Source organism: Strix uralensis, chromosome 4 (genome assembly GCF_047716275.1).
Source record: "Strix uralensis isolate ZFMK-TIS-50842 chromosome 4, bStrUra1, whole genome shotgun sequence".
Classification (NCBI taxonomy): Eukaryota; Metazoa; Chordata; class Aves; order Strigiformes; family Strigidae; genus Strix; species Strix uralensis.
In genome coordinates, this window is record NC_133975.1 from 109,858,376 (window position 1) to 109,874,809 (window position 16,434).

Here is a 16,434-nt window from a genome sequence, read left to right on the forward strand (position 1 = left end):
GACACAGTTATTAAGTGCAAGCTAGCACGCAAAGAAAACCCATTTACTCTTACTAGAGGCTGAGTCTTCAAGGGGCAGCTGATTCATCTCAGATCATTTGAGTCTCTAACTTTCTGAAACATAGGTTTCCCTTTACTAAATGTGAAGAATTTTTCTGTACTTAGGCTTTGCTTTGAGAATGTAAAATGTTTACTAAAATTCTGATTGTATGCCAAGTAAGCAGAGAAGTTGTTTTCTCCCTGTTTTATAGCAGTATAAACAGAAGCATGAGGAAGGGAGGCAATTTTCCTGATGTCAGACACTGAATTTATGACAATATCAGGAATATAAAATTAAGTAACTTGAGATCTCTGATTCAGTGTCCTTGGCAACTTGGACTGGGGCCATTTAAGAAGTTACTGCTCCCCAGCAGTCTGCCATGCCCTTCTGCTGGTGAAGTCAATAACATGTTGTTCTTCTGCAAGTTCATAGCCCAGCATATTAATAAAATTATTTCTGTGGCAGTAAGTTAATACATCAGACTGTGTACATAAGGGGCTAGGGTCCACACCAGCAGGATGCTAAATTCTGGCAATAAGCTGGCTTTTTCCTACATACCTCTGAGAATCTTTATTCAGCTTTTGCTTCCTGTGTCCTGCTTCAAGCAGATGCTGAGAAGAGGGGTAAGTTGAAGCCTCTGCTGCCCAGTGCATTTGGCTGGTTGTCAGTTCTTCTGAGGAAGATCATGGCACAGGAGAGACCACTCTGAAACTATTTTCAGAGCATTTCCTAAAGAAATGTCTTCCATTTAAAAACTCTTGAACAAGCATTGGGAAACAACACTGTAGAGTGATGTGATTTCCAGAAAGTCAGACTCCTGAGCAGTGCCTGAATTTCAGCAGTTTTGTCCTTCTAGCAGCTCTCACTGATTTCAGGGTGTGAGTTGTGGGTTCAACTGTAATGGCTTCATTTTTAGGATTAAGCTATTCGGTTAATTTAGTTCACGATGGGTACACCTAGTGTACCTTTCTTATGGAGTTTTCACCTGCATCGCCACCATCTGCATGATGGGCAGTTATGCTTAAAGCAGAGGGCTGACAGTTTCTGTTTCAAGAGACAGGTGTGTTTCAATAAGAAATAACAGTATAATAGAGAAGGGGAACAAGCTGTATCAAACGATGAAAAGGACACTCAGTGTGAAAATTCTTCCTGTGTGATTACTCTGAGAGGAACTACACTCAGATAATAACTTAAATGTATAGACACACAACTTTCATCTTCAAGGTACTTCTTTGGAAGCAGGCAAATGCATGTGGAAAGGAGCAATAGGTTGATAAGGGTGAGGGAAAGAGAATCCTCTCATATTAAAGCTGTATCTTTTGTGTTTAAACCAAGAAATTATATTTTACAGTCCAGTTCAAAACTCTTGCAAATCTTGAGGGTTATGCTGAATAGTTTGGAAAAGACTTGCCAGTTGATCCTTTACCAGATCAAGACGAAAGGAGCACTGTTCTATTGCAAAAGGAAAGAAACAGAAAAGCAAGTGACTGTGTGCATATGTAATCAATAAACAACCAATCTAGTTTCCTGGAAATGAAATTTTATTTATTTATCTAGCTCCTAAATAGTATGTAATTTCTTCAGGCCAAGAAATAAATTGAAAGGATTTAGAAGGATTTGCTTATCAGCAGAACACCACGTAGCATTACATTCCTTCTGCTTTTGGGAAGGTACATTGAAGTTGGGTTAAGCTGCTGTGGTTCAATACTTCTCTGTCCCCTGTCAGGGTGCCTTGAACAACAGATGGATTAATCCTCCCCACTTTGCTTTCTCCCCTCTTTGCCCTCCCTTCTCTTTCTCTTTGCCCTCCCTTCTCTTTCTCTTTGCCCTCCCTTCTCTTTCTCTTTGCCCTCCCTTCTCTTTCTCTTTGCCCTCCCTTCTCTTTCTCTCTCTGCTCACACTCCCTCACAACATCATCACCCTTCCCACTGCCAGCAGACAGAGACAAAAGGCAGAAACGTGATTTTTCACCATTGTCTTTGCACAGCTTAGGGGCAGAACAAAATCCCTGAAATCTGGCATCAAACGTGGTCAAGAAGAGTCAGACTTTACAGTCTTAATGAACTATTGATTCTATTGAGACAGGCTCTTGGTTTTCAAAGGACTAATTCAGCTTTCAAGGCTCTTTTTAAACATGACTAACCATGACTCTGGACTGACACACAACTGGGGGGATTATTTTTTGCTTTCTTTTACTTAACTGGCTAGTTACTTAATCTGGTCTGCCATAGTAATGGACAAATGGCTGATTTTGTTAAGGGGTAGCTCTCTCATGATCTCTACTTAATAATACAATTTGACAGCAAATCAGCTTTTATGTCCAGCCAGGAACACACAGCCAGGAAATGCACTTTTGGTGGACTACTGTTGGAGGGTACATGTCTGCTGGTTACTTACCAGCTCCTGGCCAGTCAGGGTCCTGAGAACATAAAGCTGGATTTGTTCCCATGGTCTGAACAGGTTTACACAATGGTATCTTCTTGCTCCAAGTACAGCTAGCTGAAAGGCTGTGCTGGATAGCTTTACTGCCTGCTTTGGAATGACAGAAAGAAATGCATAATGATGTGTTTATATTACATAGTGATGGAGAGGATACAAATACTGAATTGATTTAGAGTGAATTACATTGAACTGAAGACAGATGTGGTGAGTTCTTCCTCACTAGGGCATATACACATATACACTAATATACTAGGGCATATACACTCAGTGGCTTGGGCAACTGCTTAATCACAGTGCTGGTGGTTTCTAGTATTTCCTTGGGGAGACTTCTCCATAGTTAATAAAGATCACTATTGAGATTTTTCTTGCTGAAAATAATCCTAAACTTTTTTTCTGTTTAATTTTATTCACTATTCTTTTGAAGCACCCTAAACAGTTCATCTTCTTTCCTGATGTTTATTACACCTTGTGACAGCTGTAGATATTTATCATACCTTTTGTCCTTGTCTAGTCCTGATATTTAGTTTTGCTAAGCCCGTCTCAGTCCTACATCTGTCCAGTTCTTTCATCTTTTCAGTGGCTCTTCTCTGAATTGCCTCCAATTACTCTGAATCTTTTGGCATTGAATTGTCTGAACGTAAACGTAATGAGCTATGCTCTCTTGCTGTAAATGGTTGTAGCCTGGTTGAAATCAATGCCAATTTAAACCAACAGGGGGTTGGTCCCTCTTGTTTTTGTATTCACCTCAAATGAGCTATATGAAGAAAAATGTTTAGTCTCATGTTCTTTGATGCATTGTCTCTGCAGAGGCAGACACAAGCTCAGCACCAGTGTATGTGGGTGCAAAGGGCTTACACGTCTTTGTGGCTGTGCCATGCTAAGGAAATACATGTTGTACTATCCAGTGCTAATGAGTTGGAGAGGATTAATACCCTTTAGCAACAGATAGTAGATCCAGGACTCTCCTTAAAAGTTTATACAGTCCCAAATTGCAGCTTCTTTTGTAATACCTCATTATGATTTTCTCAACATTTCTAGTATTTTCCCATTTGTATGCAGATTGTTTCTGTCTGTATGTAGTAGGTCGAATTTGTCCAGGCTAAATCTCTCAGGTCTGCTATACTGTAATGAACTCCAGGGTATTTTGCAAATAAGGATTAAATAGAAAGTGAGAAACAAATATAAGGTGTAGAAAGGACAGATGAAGGATTCCCATTTAATTGGAATAGTGTGAACAGAATACAAGTTCTTTAAAAAGCCCAGTTATCAAAGTACACAATGTTAAGGTTTTCAAGTTAGAAATGACATCTAATGAGGCAGACACTTCCTGTGCTATCTTCTTTTGGCAAGGCAGCAAATGCCTTGAGCCTGTTCTTTGCCAAGAAATATCTTGGTTTCTGGAAGACAAAACAGCATCACTAACATTTTGGCATTCTGTGGGAGCATTTGTACTGTATGCTGTTATGCATAGAAGACAGTACGTTGTCTATATTCCATAATAAATTTGAGATATTTAGCAAATACAGCAGTATGGGAGCAGTGGAGGGTGTCAAGTGGTCAGATTTAAGAAAAGTTTGTTGAATTTCAGCTCTGTACATTTTAGGTGTGAAAGGCAAATGCACTGCTCCTATTAATACAACTGTATTTCTCCACTGTTGGGAAGATATTTGTGCCTGGCATTTTGTGGTGGTCATATTTCAAGAAGGATTGTAAACTGTGGTTCCTTGGTGGCAAGGAGATTTACTCTTCTCTCATGACAAAGCATTAAGTGTTGCCTTTCAAATAATGATGTTGAATTGGAAGTAATGCGTACAGTGTGCAGATTTTCAAGCAAAAAAGCAAGTAGGAAAACTGAATCCTACTTTACCAAGTGAAGCAACTGCCAAGTATGTACTTCTGGAGGAATTTGTCTGGGGTTTGAATTTATGCGTCCTTGTCTTTTCTCTCCCAATAGAAGTGAGAACTTCATCATTCTTGGGTGCGTTATTTATAATTTCATAAAGCTCTTCTGTGACAGGACTTATTTTACCCAGCATGCTTAATCTTTCGCAAATAATGGTGCACCCAAAGAGCAAGGTGTCAAAAAAACTTTGTGGTTGGAAAAGGAAGATTCAGCACCTGCCATTTTGTGTAGAAAAAGGAACAAAGGTTGTGCATCTGATGCATAAATTAGGGCTTTGGGTGCTTGGAAGATTGGACAGAAATGGAGTCATCTTGAGCAGGTCTTGCCATGCCATCACAACTTTCTTTGCACTTTACATCCCACACGAGTACATACAATGTAATGAACAAAGATTTAGAACCATCACCACGGTGAGATTGAAGAGGCCCTTAGAGTGAATAATTAGAAGGAGGTGATTACAGAACTAATAGTTCATGGAAAGGAATGGGAAGCCAATTCAGTGAAATTGAAAGAATTTGAAGGTAAATATGTTCATAAATCCTCCAGGGTGGACTCAGAGTTTAGCACTTTCTCCTACCCCAGTTTTATTCCAAGGCAATTTCATTAAACACTAGAGAGAGGGAGAGCAAAAATAATAATATAAATGCCATAAAAAATTTTTCAGAGGAAGGAATAAAAAGGGTTCCTGCCAGAACGAGATTTTATTGAAAGTTATTATAATACCTATCTTTAGTTTTATGGCCTTTAATACAGGGCCAAGTAATTTCAAAGCTGGGATTCTTTAAAAATGAAATACATATTTTAAAAAATAGTATAGTATGAATTATTATTTTTAATATAGAATTTAGCTAATATATAGAATAGAAAAATATTTCCTCTCTCATGTTCTTTCCAATGAAAACACAAACATTATTTCCATCATAGCATATGAAGAAGTTTCATTACTATCATGTTGTCTGTACGTAAGAATGTTTAGCATTCACCATCTCTAGATCACTGGGCAGACACTAAAGAATTAAGCCACTTACCTCCCCTGAGGCCAACAGGTGAGTATAATCATCGCTGTTTCAAAAATGGGGAAAGGGAACCAGAAATGGAATAGCTGGTTTTGCTTACTGCCTCACAGTGAGCCATTTCTGATGAGAAAAAACGTTGGTGGAGATATTTCTGGGGTTGCTGCTCACTAGCTTCTCCTGTCTTGTGGAAGCAGCAAGTTTAATAATCATCCAGTGAAAATTCTCAGCTTCAGGAGCGTTTTGAAAGGTACAGATTCCATATACAAGAAATTATGGTCTTTTGGAGGTTTCCTTGATTCTGTTTCCATGGTCAGGAATTTGCTGCTGTTTCTCACTGAAATAACTTTATTCCTCTGGGATGATTCAGATGTTGGTATCTGAGCGGAAGGTGCATGGAAAACCAATATGTGATGGGACTGAAAAATCAGTTAGTGATGAATTGTGATGGAAAGTACTGAGATTAAAAATACAAGATAGGAAATGGCAAGACAGATTAGTGTACTTATCTCCTCTGTGGTTTCTAGAGATCTCGTTAATGACCTTGACTTAAGTCTAACACCACTTGGAGGTTTCTCTCTTTTTCTAACCCTCATTTTTGTACGTACAAAATCAGCAGCATGGGACAAACAGCAATCACAGAGCAATGAAAACTGGAATATTAGGGGAAATAGCATGCAGTGGAGACAGGGAGAAAAGGACAGAAATTAATCAACAGAATAAAAAGTGGAACCAGTCACAAAAAAAAAGTGCAGATGCAGGTCAGATTTGGCAGGGTTAGTGAGTATTGCGCATCACACGTTTGCATTTTGTCTGAGTCTGTCTGACTGTGCTTTTCTCCATTCAGAACCACCACAAGATGCATGAGGGTTTTATAGAAGGAAATCTAGAACACATATCTAAGAATGCAGCATAAATATGTTGCATGTGCGGTCCTTAATCTGCTTATTAGATGGGAAATTGATCAGGAAGATAAACAAGGGCCAGGCTTCATGACTTTTCAGCTCCTGCTCAGAACTCATCATCGCTTCAAAATTCTTCATCCCTCAATGTTCAGGATCTGTTATGCAAGAGAGTGGCTGGGAGGCCAGAGAGGCTCACTTCGCTCAGCACCCTGCTGCTGGCCCTGGCAATGCATGGGGCCTCGGGAAAAGAGTCCTGAACAGGACAATGCAAATAGTGATACTTCTTTGATCTTCAGTGTCTGTGGCACAGGGACTTCCCAAGCTAGGTATGGGGTATTTAATACCTCTGGATGGATGTTTTTACCTTCCAAAATGCAGCTAAATCTTTGTTACCTACCAGTATCCTGTTGCAAGGAGTTCCCCAGGATTTTTAAAAAAACCCCAAAACATTGTATAAAGAAATATCACCTGTTTTTTTTCTGGGCATGCTACCTTTCTGGATTCGTATGATGCCCCTAATAAGCAAGAGGAAAAAAAAGTTATAAAGGAGCTCCTTATTCTTTACAAATACTGAATCACATTGTCAATTCAATTGAATCGGATTCCAAGTTAATGTTGCATGAAGCCCCTAGATATTAGCAAGTAAGTGAGTAAGTAGATAGGTATAGCAACTGATAAGTGACAACCACACTTTGTTAGAATTTTTACATTTATTTCCTACTTGAAGGAAATCATCACCATTTTTCTATGAGACCCTACGTGTGAATTGTCAGATCTTCAACTAAAAGCAAAATCCACATATTCTAAACTCAACCTGGAAATCAAAACCAATTGCCAGGGTCTTAGCACTGTCTGAGCAAAGTCTTCTAGTAGTGATGGATAGTTTATTCTTTATTCACAGTGCTATCCTTAACAGTCTTTTACAAGTACTTTAGACAATTGTAATATAAATCTCCAGTTTCACTAGCTACATTTCACCTGCTTAAAAAATTTCATGCAGTATAGTTTTGTTGACTTATTGTGCTAAATTACAGTGGTGCAATTAAAAACTAATATCTTTCTACCCAGGGACAGCTGCATTTCATGTTAGAGGATGTGATCACTGTTTGTATAAGTTATTAGTGGTTAGGTGTCCTTTGGGATAAATAATGCTTTATAAAATATATGACAGGACCCGAAGAATTGTAGAAAGTAAATTTATATTTTGGGCATTCCTCCTTTCTTGACCTCTCACTGAACAGACAAACTTTAAAGCCAGCTTGTTTTAAAACAGAAGTCACCAGGATTTCAACAGTGTTCTTTCATTTTCTATGACTGAAAGAAGATGCTTAAAAAATAACCTTAGCATTTAAGGCAGGAAATTGCTTTATACATGTTACCTCCAGATCCTTTTAATCTTGCCTCCTCATCGAGCCAAGATTATGAAATTATTTAATGCAAATATTTAAGCATGAGACTACTGCAAAATTGCGTCCTACAAAACGTTGCCAAATGGCAATGCTGTGTAAGACTGAATAACATGTATGAAAGGGATTCCCTTAACTTCATGGCTGTTTTTTACAGATACTCTGTTTTTATAATTTTAATTTACAGCCAACCAATCCTATTTTTCTTTCTTGGCTCACTCTAAGCCACTGAAATCAAAAATAAAGGAATGTTATGTTCAGTCTGATCTTTCTGACTGACTGCTTGGTTCTGGTTTTTTCCTTAGCTCAAATACAGAGAGGGGAAGAGCAAGGAACTTGCGGCAGGGGACACAGGGACTTAGTGCTAGGACCACAGGAGGCTAAAGAAAAGGCTGAGACCTCAGAACACTTATGCAAAGAGAAGAGGGAGCATGTTGGAGACATCCATAGCAGACATAGGAATGTAAAAGAGACCTTATTTAAAGCTGAGAGTCTTTTTCAAGAATAAGGATTTGGAAGGCTTGTCATGATGTGAGATTCCCAGGAATATTCACCTGGAGTACTGAAGTACACTATACTGAAGTACAGCCCCCCTGCTCCTGAGGAGCTGAGATTTCAGCAATGCTTCCTGCCTGGTGAGGAACATTTTAGTTGTTTTGTTTCAGGAATCATCCCACTGATCCTACTGCTCAGCAGAATAGGCAACTCTCTGCAAGGAAACGTTGTTAAGGGAGACAGTTTCAGCAGAAGCCATGGTTTGAGCTGATGCTGCTGAGCTGGGTTGATTTTGTACTGTGTGCAGGAACATTACAACCTGTCCAGAGGCTGCCACAGACTCTCCCTAATGGTCTGCATTACTAATTCAACTAATTGCAGCAATTACACACAGGAGATGCTGCTGGGAAGAGATGCCCGTACACTTCTCTCTAACATGGTGCAGTACATGCTGCTCATTAATTAGACCAGCAGCAGGAAGAAAAAAAAAAAAAAAAAAGAAAGAAAGAAAATATCACCAGCTGGAAATGCAAAGGAATGTGCTGAAACCTGTGAGGGGCATGAACAGTTACAGTTTGGTTTAAGCCTTTCAGAACCAGACTTTCCTGCCTGTCAGCCCAGTCACAGCCATGTCACAGTTCACTTGGCAAGCAAGCAGGTGAGGTTGCATGTTGAGCATACCTGATACATGCAGCAGTGCTTCATCATGCAACAAATGGGTTGCACAAATATTTACTATCTGGGTAAATACAAAGGATTCCCAGCCCAAGAGGTGCATTAGCAGAGCAGGAATTACCTCTGCCTCAGACTGATGCATCTCGCAACACAGCTAGCTGTCTGGGTGATGCATATTATCTGAGTCTATCTTGTACGTTTTTCTCTGCAGAAAACATGTTCAGCCTGAACATGCCTCATATGGTAAGCCTCTCGGTAAGTGCCTTTTGGCTGGCCCTATGTGGTATTGGTATTTATCAAGGAGCCCAGCATGTTCCAACCAGACACATCTACTTTGGCTGTCGGAGGACAGTTTGCCGACCAAGCAGGTGGTGTAGCCTGCTGTATTTACTGTGTTCAACAGCACAGTATGATCCGGCTGCTAACCTAAACAGCCTGGCAGGCACACTGCACCTGTGTGCACCTGAAATATTCAACAGCGCATGAAAAGCACTGTTCCTCCGACAGCTCCACAGAGGGCACATTTACACAGGCATGTCCGGAATGCTTGGTACAAGTTAAAGATTTTAGAAGTTACAATTCTGAAACATTTCTTTTTCTAGGATGCGTAGCCACCTCTGTAACAGCCTTTTGACTTCCAAATATCTTATGTTTTTTTCCTCTGTTCTTTTTCCTTTGTTCCTTTCCTTTACATGGCAGACAACAGATGACATTGTTTCATCAGCTGAATGTTCCAGTGATGATGAAGATTTCATTGACTGTGAGCCCAGTACAGGTAAGTCAGGTCAGTCTTGTTTTGCTTGCTTTCTGATTTCATTTGCAAAAAACAATGCATACATATCTTTATATGTGTGTGAATGTATACATATATAATTATATATGTATATATATGTGTGTATCTGTGTATATATATATACTTATGTATATATACACTGCATATAAAATAAAAATTATACAGCCAAGCATCAGATCCCATGGACTTGGCAACACCAAAACACAGATATGTAGTCTCTATTTGGTTAATATAAAGTTGTTTGCATGGGAAGCCAAACTTCCTGAAAGTGATCCCAGCTAATTAATAGTTCATGTTTGTAGCAGTTACTTCACTGACACAGTGGTAAGGCAAAAATATCAGTGTGGCATGTGACAGATTTATGAAGTGGGGAGGGTGAATGTTTGAAAAACAGAAGAGAAACAAAAGTGAAGCAATAATGAGTTATTAGCATTGTTTAATCTTTGTTAATTGCTCTGAAGATGGAATGTAAAAGGATACATTTGTCCATGGGATTTTGAGTACAGTTAACATGGTAATGTATTTATACTAATTTTGTTTCCTGTGAGCCCAAAGAAATAGGGGAGCACCAAACCATAGTTCTAACATAACAAAATTAGTAGTAATGCTTGCCCTGTTATCTGCAGTGATGCTTCAAAATGTATCCATTAGAGAGTCAGAAGAACTGGCCATGTGGAACTGACTCAACTTCTCCCTTTCAGATACATTTTGATAAATTGATGGCTTTTCTTTCTGGTGATATATATGATGTGATATCCAGCAGGCAACTGCAGTCTATTTATTTCTTACAGGCTTTTTCAAGTCTTCTTTTTTGAGGCTTGCCATGAGTTAAGCATTTCTATAATAGAGAACAGACATCATCGAATTTCTGTGTACATTTCAAAGAAAAAGAGGGAGTTTGGTTAGAATTTTTGTCCTTAAAATGAAACATATAAATAGTTTAGGGTTTTATTTTGTTTTGTTTGTTTTTGCTTTGTTTTATTTGGGATGGTTTTTTTTTCTTTAAAAAAATCCCAAGAAAGCATTATAAATGTTCTGTTTCTAGTTTCCTGAAGCCATTTGATTAATACAATAATAACATTAAAATTCACTTAAGGCCAGTGCTTTCATATTTCTTTTCAACTTGACATGCTGTACCTGCATTTTTGGTAGAACTTGGTCCTGTGGTAACTTGAGATTGGCATTGCCTTGTAGCTGGGAACTTCTACACGTACTCTTGACTTCCCTATTACGGCAGGGAAGGCAGTGACACCACTGATGCTAACAGATAGCTCAGCCTACTCCCGTCTTTTTCTTCACAGATCTCTATGAGTTTTTTAACTCCCCGTCTAGCAGAAAAGCACTCCAAATAATACTAGTTTGTGAAGCATAAACAGTGTGGGTACTGGGATTTTGAATAAAGGTAGTAATGAAATGCCAGCACGGTGATAATCATGAAAGTGAGGCATGAGATTAATAGGACCGTGCTAAAAGGACTAATGTACCACGACTGATATGCAAGTGAATGGATAGGAATCATTTCATTAAAGCTTCACTAACATTTCAAGACTTCATTTTTTTTTTTGATTACCAAGTATTTCAATTAAAGGAGGAAACAAGATCCTTATCAGACTCCTCCTCTTGTACTTTATTGTCATTTATGTTTCAACAGAGAAATCACAATTACTTCAATAGCTAGAAATTGTAATAGCAATGTTTTCAGCTTGTGTGGCCAGTGGAAAAATCAAAGTTTTAGGAGAAATTTGGTAAAACGGGATGTTTAGCATGAAATTTCAGAGTGCTTTAGAGCAACATTTCTAGACTAAAAATACCTCTCTCCTGACACAGTTAGAAATCTAATGCTACAAACAGGTACAAACTGGATTTGTAAAAATTACTTGCCTTTGAGAATCTTGCTAAGAATTACAGTGGGCAGCTATAAAAGTAAAATAATGTGATTCACTGAAAATCTGCTGAAAGTACTCTCCTAAACTACTAGACACTCTTGAAGATTTCACCCAGTATCTTTTATCACATCCAATCCCTCCTCCATAGGATGGTGGTCTGTATGAGCCACTGAAATCTGAATCTTTTCTTGGGAATTACTGTGGCATTGAGAATAAAAGTTAGCCTGATTATATGTAAAAAAAGTCTCCCAGATGGCCCTTGCTGATTAAATTTACTCTTCCAGATTTTGAGGTTTCCTGCTTTCAGAGGTGCTGGTGTACAAAGTCACCAGAAGGAGAAGGGATATGAAGGTCCTTTAACTCATTCCATCATCATAAGAAGGAAAAGTAACAGGTTTATGGTGCTCCTCATTTAGGTTTCTTTGTCTGTCTTATTGTCTTCATTCCCAGTGCAACAAGGGAAGGTAGAACAGTGTCTGCAATACAGCCAGTATCAAAGCACTCGTACAGCCCATTCTGCTCTGGAGCACTAAAGCAATCTGAGCCAGTTTATCAAAATCCGGTGGTGCTGGTTTGGCTGAGCAGATGTGTTTGCCTTTACACTTCACCAAGTCAGGATTCTGGCCATAGGCCAAGATCTTGTACTTAAATGTATACATTGTGGCAAGAAAAGATCTGGATTATCTTACTTGTATTTTCTAGTGTGTAGGTTTGGATTTTTTTAAATTTCATTTATTTTTTTAATTGGGCCCATTTGAAGTTGATTCATCCTGTTCTATTGACAGGTCAGTGTATTTTATGCTGTCTTCTGGCTTGCCTGATCCCTTTTGCAGCAAATTGAAAATTAAGTGATCTAACCCAGCACTGGCTCCTTTTTGTTGATCTAACAACGTGTAGCTTTTAAAGCTCTTGAGTTTCTGCCAAACGCCAGGACTTGGCCTTCCATCACCCTCAATGCCATGGTCCAGTTATGCAAAGGTTACTGAACTCACTGCTGCAGCTGTGAGATATGATATACATCACTATGAACCTGCTGTGCAATAACCAAGACAAGGACAGCAGAGAATGTTGGCTGGCAAATCAAAAGCTTTCAGTTTTCATAGGGGTCAAAAGCACATCCCAAGATTTAAATATATGACTCTGGTCTTGGTTCTGGATCAAGGGAAGTACCCTACAGTCCTTTTGAAGACTTTGGTTTTGGTGAACTCAAAGATAGTTCAAAAGACAGAAAATCATGTACTCTTTGAGTCTAAATATCATATGAGAAGTGTTTGCAAGGTCTTATTGCCACTTAACTCTGTTGAATCCAAGAGCTGAATCTCACTAAGCATACAATCTGCATCTGGACACTTGCATCTCTTTAAAAGAAGATGATGTAAAGGCAATTTCCTCACTCCCCTCAGGATTTTCCTGGCTAGCGTGAGACATTGTAGCAGGCTGGCTGCCACTATGCCTCTCTTCCAAAAGTGATTTCTGTTGGGATTTCTGTAGATCCCCTTGTTTAGAAACCAGGACCTGTTACAGGACCTGTCCTGACTGAGGTAGCCTACAGGCATTCCCTGTAGACGTGTATGTATGCATAAGGAATTTTTCTAACAAGTGCTGGCAATGACAGCTGTGAATCCAAAACCCACTTGTTTTTTACATAATGAAAAAGAAGTCAATGCAAGTTCAGGGATAAAAAAAAATACTTGCTATTCATCTTATTGCAGACAAGCCTAGATACCCTTAGATCTCTAGGTCTCCCAGAATAGCTTACTGTAAATGATACAGAGGGCATAAAACTGTTCAGCTGCCCTGAAGAAACATTTACTTACAGTTGAGAGCAGTCCTTCTCTTATCTCTATGGAAATGTCGCTTGTCCCAGTACCTGTTCAAAAACCTTATGGTTTCTGCACCAGAAACATGATGCTTTTCTCTCGTATGAGTATAGGACTCTCTTCTGGCCTGTTCCAGGTAGATCTGAGACTCAAATATTCAAGTGCCTCAAAGCTGAAGCCAGGGTCCTGAGTCTGTGCTTTTGAACACAGCTCTGTGGTGGTGTTTTGGTCACTCAGCCACTCTCAGAGAATAAACTTTTTGAAAGAATCTTTACTCCTAACTAGGAAGCACTATGCCATCATGAAGAAAGAAAGCATTTATCTCTTTCCAGTCAAATGACGAGCACCTCTACAATCTGATCTTATTGAGACTTCAAAGCCTTGAGGATAATAGTTATGCTTTCCTTATACCATTGCCCTTGTTCCCGTTAAACCTGTCCATTAGTGCAGTGTTCTGTCACCAGGCTGGATGCTGGTGGCTGGGCAGCTGGTTGGGATCAAAGCCCAAGCTGCTCATTGCACTACTCAAAACAGTAAGACCCAAACACTCATCAGTTAGCCTGAAGCTCATAATACAACCTTTTGAAATGGTGTATAGGTCTTAGTCCTAGCTCCTTGACTTGACACAGCCCGTGTTTCTTCCTGGTGCAATTGCCAGCCTATCAGCCCAACAATTTCCTAGGTGATTTTTTTTCCAGAGAAATTTAATCTGTCTTTCCCAAAAGGTTCATAAGTTTGTATCATAAGGTTGGCATTGTCTAATCAGACTGGTAAACCTTTCCCATGAGGGACTGGAGACAGATGTCAAAGAGATGCCAAAATCTACAGTTCTTTACATTGGAAGTTACACAGTGTTTTGCAGCACATATCCATACACAGGAGAAACATATCCTATAGGTATGGTGTCTGTATCTATAATTTACTGGCCTGTACCCGTCCATTTCAGGCTCCTGATTTATGGGCTAGGACAATCAAGTTTCCACCCATGTAAGCTGCAGAACCTGGTGCCTCTGCAGGCTGCCCAGGTCGGAGATTTATTTGCCAAAAACAAGCAGACTCTCTCTTCCAAGAGGCTTTAATCAGGCAGCACTGTACAAAAAAACCTGTATGCTGTCAGTGAAGAAACCTTGGCTGAAGAAACCAAGAGAAGTGTTGATTTGGCTCTTGGCCTCCATAAACTGCACCAACCTTCTTGAAGCACCCAGGGAATTTTCACTGGTCACCTGAGAGAAACATTCCCCATAAATCCAGTGCCCAGTTACCCCCAATCTCTCCCTCTGAAACAGTTCTGCTCTGTTTCTCATGCTGTGAACAAGAAATGGCCTTTAAAGTTGGGCACTTGCCTCAGAGTATGCAGAGAAGTAGGTTTCCCAGCTCTTAGGCTGAATACCATATGGACCTGAAGGAGGGGGATTCATCCGCAGCACTTCCCAAGGTGTAATAGCATGAATTTCCTAGCTACAGTCTTATGGCCAAAACAAAACCGAACCAACAAGTTTTACTAATCAATCATGCAGATGACTTACAGGAATTTTTGTTTTCTTTTTTTGTATTAGGAATTTTTACCAAGTTTGGTTTCCAGCATATTGGTCTTTTTTCCTATGTAAGCTCCAAAGATCCCACCCATGAGGATATGTTATCTATATATGCACTATGTATACAGTGTGCATATATATCTCTGTCTATATGTGTATGTGCTAAAGTAATAAATGACCAATACCAGCAGTAGCCCCTATCATCCAATCACATGTTTACACAGAAATTCATGCCTTCATCTAACCCTGGCATCCGCTAGTGTGGACAGATGCATGATATTGTTATTTCTTGGTGAACAAAGTACATTAATTTCATTTTTGTTAGAGTTTTTTCTTTCTTCCTTTTATTTATTTGTTTACTTTTAACTGATAGTTTCATCTACCAATTAGCCTTGGGGTAGGGTGGGGCAAGGAGAATAAAAAAATTATACAGGTATATCCATCGATATATACACACATACTCCGTGTATATATAGATAGATATATACATTGTATATATTTGAAGAACATTTTCTGTCGTTTCACCTCATCTTGTGCCGCATGAATTTTTGGTGATTGATATTTTAGTTTCTTTTATATTTCTTTCCCCTTTTTTTGGCTCGTGATGGTGCCATACTGCTATTTTTTAATTTTTAAAATCATTGCTGTACTTTTCAATTTATATTTTTGGAGTTCTTCCAACAAAATAATGGTTTAATCATCTCAAGAAAGAGATATAGATCTGCAAATCAATAAAGGCAACAAAATCTTTTCTTGCCATCCTTAAGAAATCCACATTTTCAGACATCCCAAGAAAGTTGTGTGCAAAAGAATGAAGATTCTTACCTCTCTCTCTTTTTATTTTCCTTTCTCCCTACCTTTTTTAAAGCTTCTTCAAAGTCTCTATCCTGTCTTTTCCCTTTTCCCCTTTTTTTTAATTGAGTTCAGATTAAAAACACCCAGAAGCAAAAAAAGATTCCCCTTTACCCCTGCGTTCTCCCAGGAAAAATTCTTCCAACAAAGAAAGCCCTACAAACCGCAGATGGCATAAAAAGAATTTTATTGCAATGCAGAGTATCTGTCGTATCTTTTATTTCTGGGTCAGTGCAAGATCATTTTTATGGCATGCTGTAGTTTAGCTGGTTTAACTAACCGTGGCCTTCATTAATCGGTGCATGGGCTGTGATGACGCCATCTTGTGTTTCATCAGAGCTACGCAGTCAGGCTAACCGAGCAAGTCCGTAGTGTATGATTTGGGGGGATATCGTTTCAGTTTTAATTTTCAGTTGTATTATAATTTCTTCTTTTTGGAAGAGTTATGCCAGTACCGTTGGCTGCTTCTTGCAGCCTCAGCGTTATATATCTATTTAATTTTATGGGGTTTTTTGCTCTTTTTTTATTTCTCAGTAGCAACCTTATGTCTTGTCTGTGTCCATCCGTCTTGTCAGTGTGTCTTGGAGTCCATTGGTCCAGTGTTGTTATGTGATTCTGTTCTCTGTTCGTAAGCTGGTGTTTAGCTCCCTGCCGCTCTGTTGTCCCTCTT

General features: G+C 39.1%; 1 protein-coding gene across 8 annotated transcripts in view; it reads left to right on the forward strand.

Moving 5' to 3' along the window:
* NRXN3 (neurexin 3) overlaps positions 1-16,434 on the forward strand; it is a 1,036,119-nt gene that overhangs the window by 988,415 nt on the left and 31,270 nt on the right. For 5 of the 8 annotated variants that reach the window (XM_074868521.1, XM_074868523.1, XM_074868526.1 and 2 more), the window contains one exon: positions 9,578-9,653. In XM_074868521.1, the coding sequence (XP_074724622.1) occupies positions 9,578-9,653 (76 nt within the window). Of the gene's footprint in view, positions 1-9,577; positions 9,663-16,434 lie in introns of all 8 variants that reach the window. The other 3 variants (XM_074868522.1, XM_074868525.1, XM_074868527.1) reach the window with 1 other exon arrangement.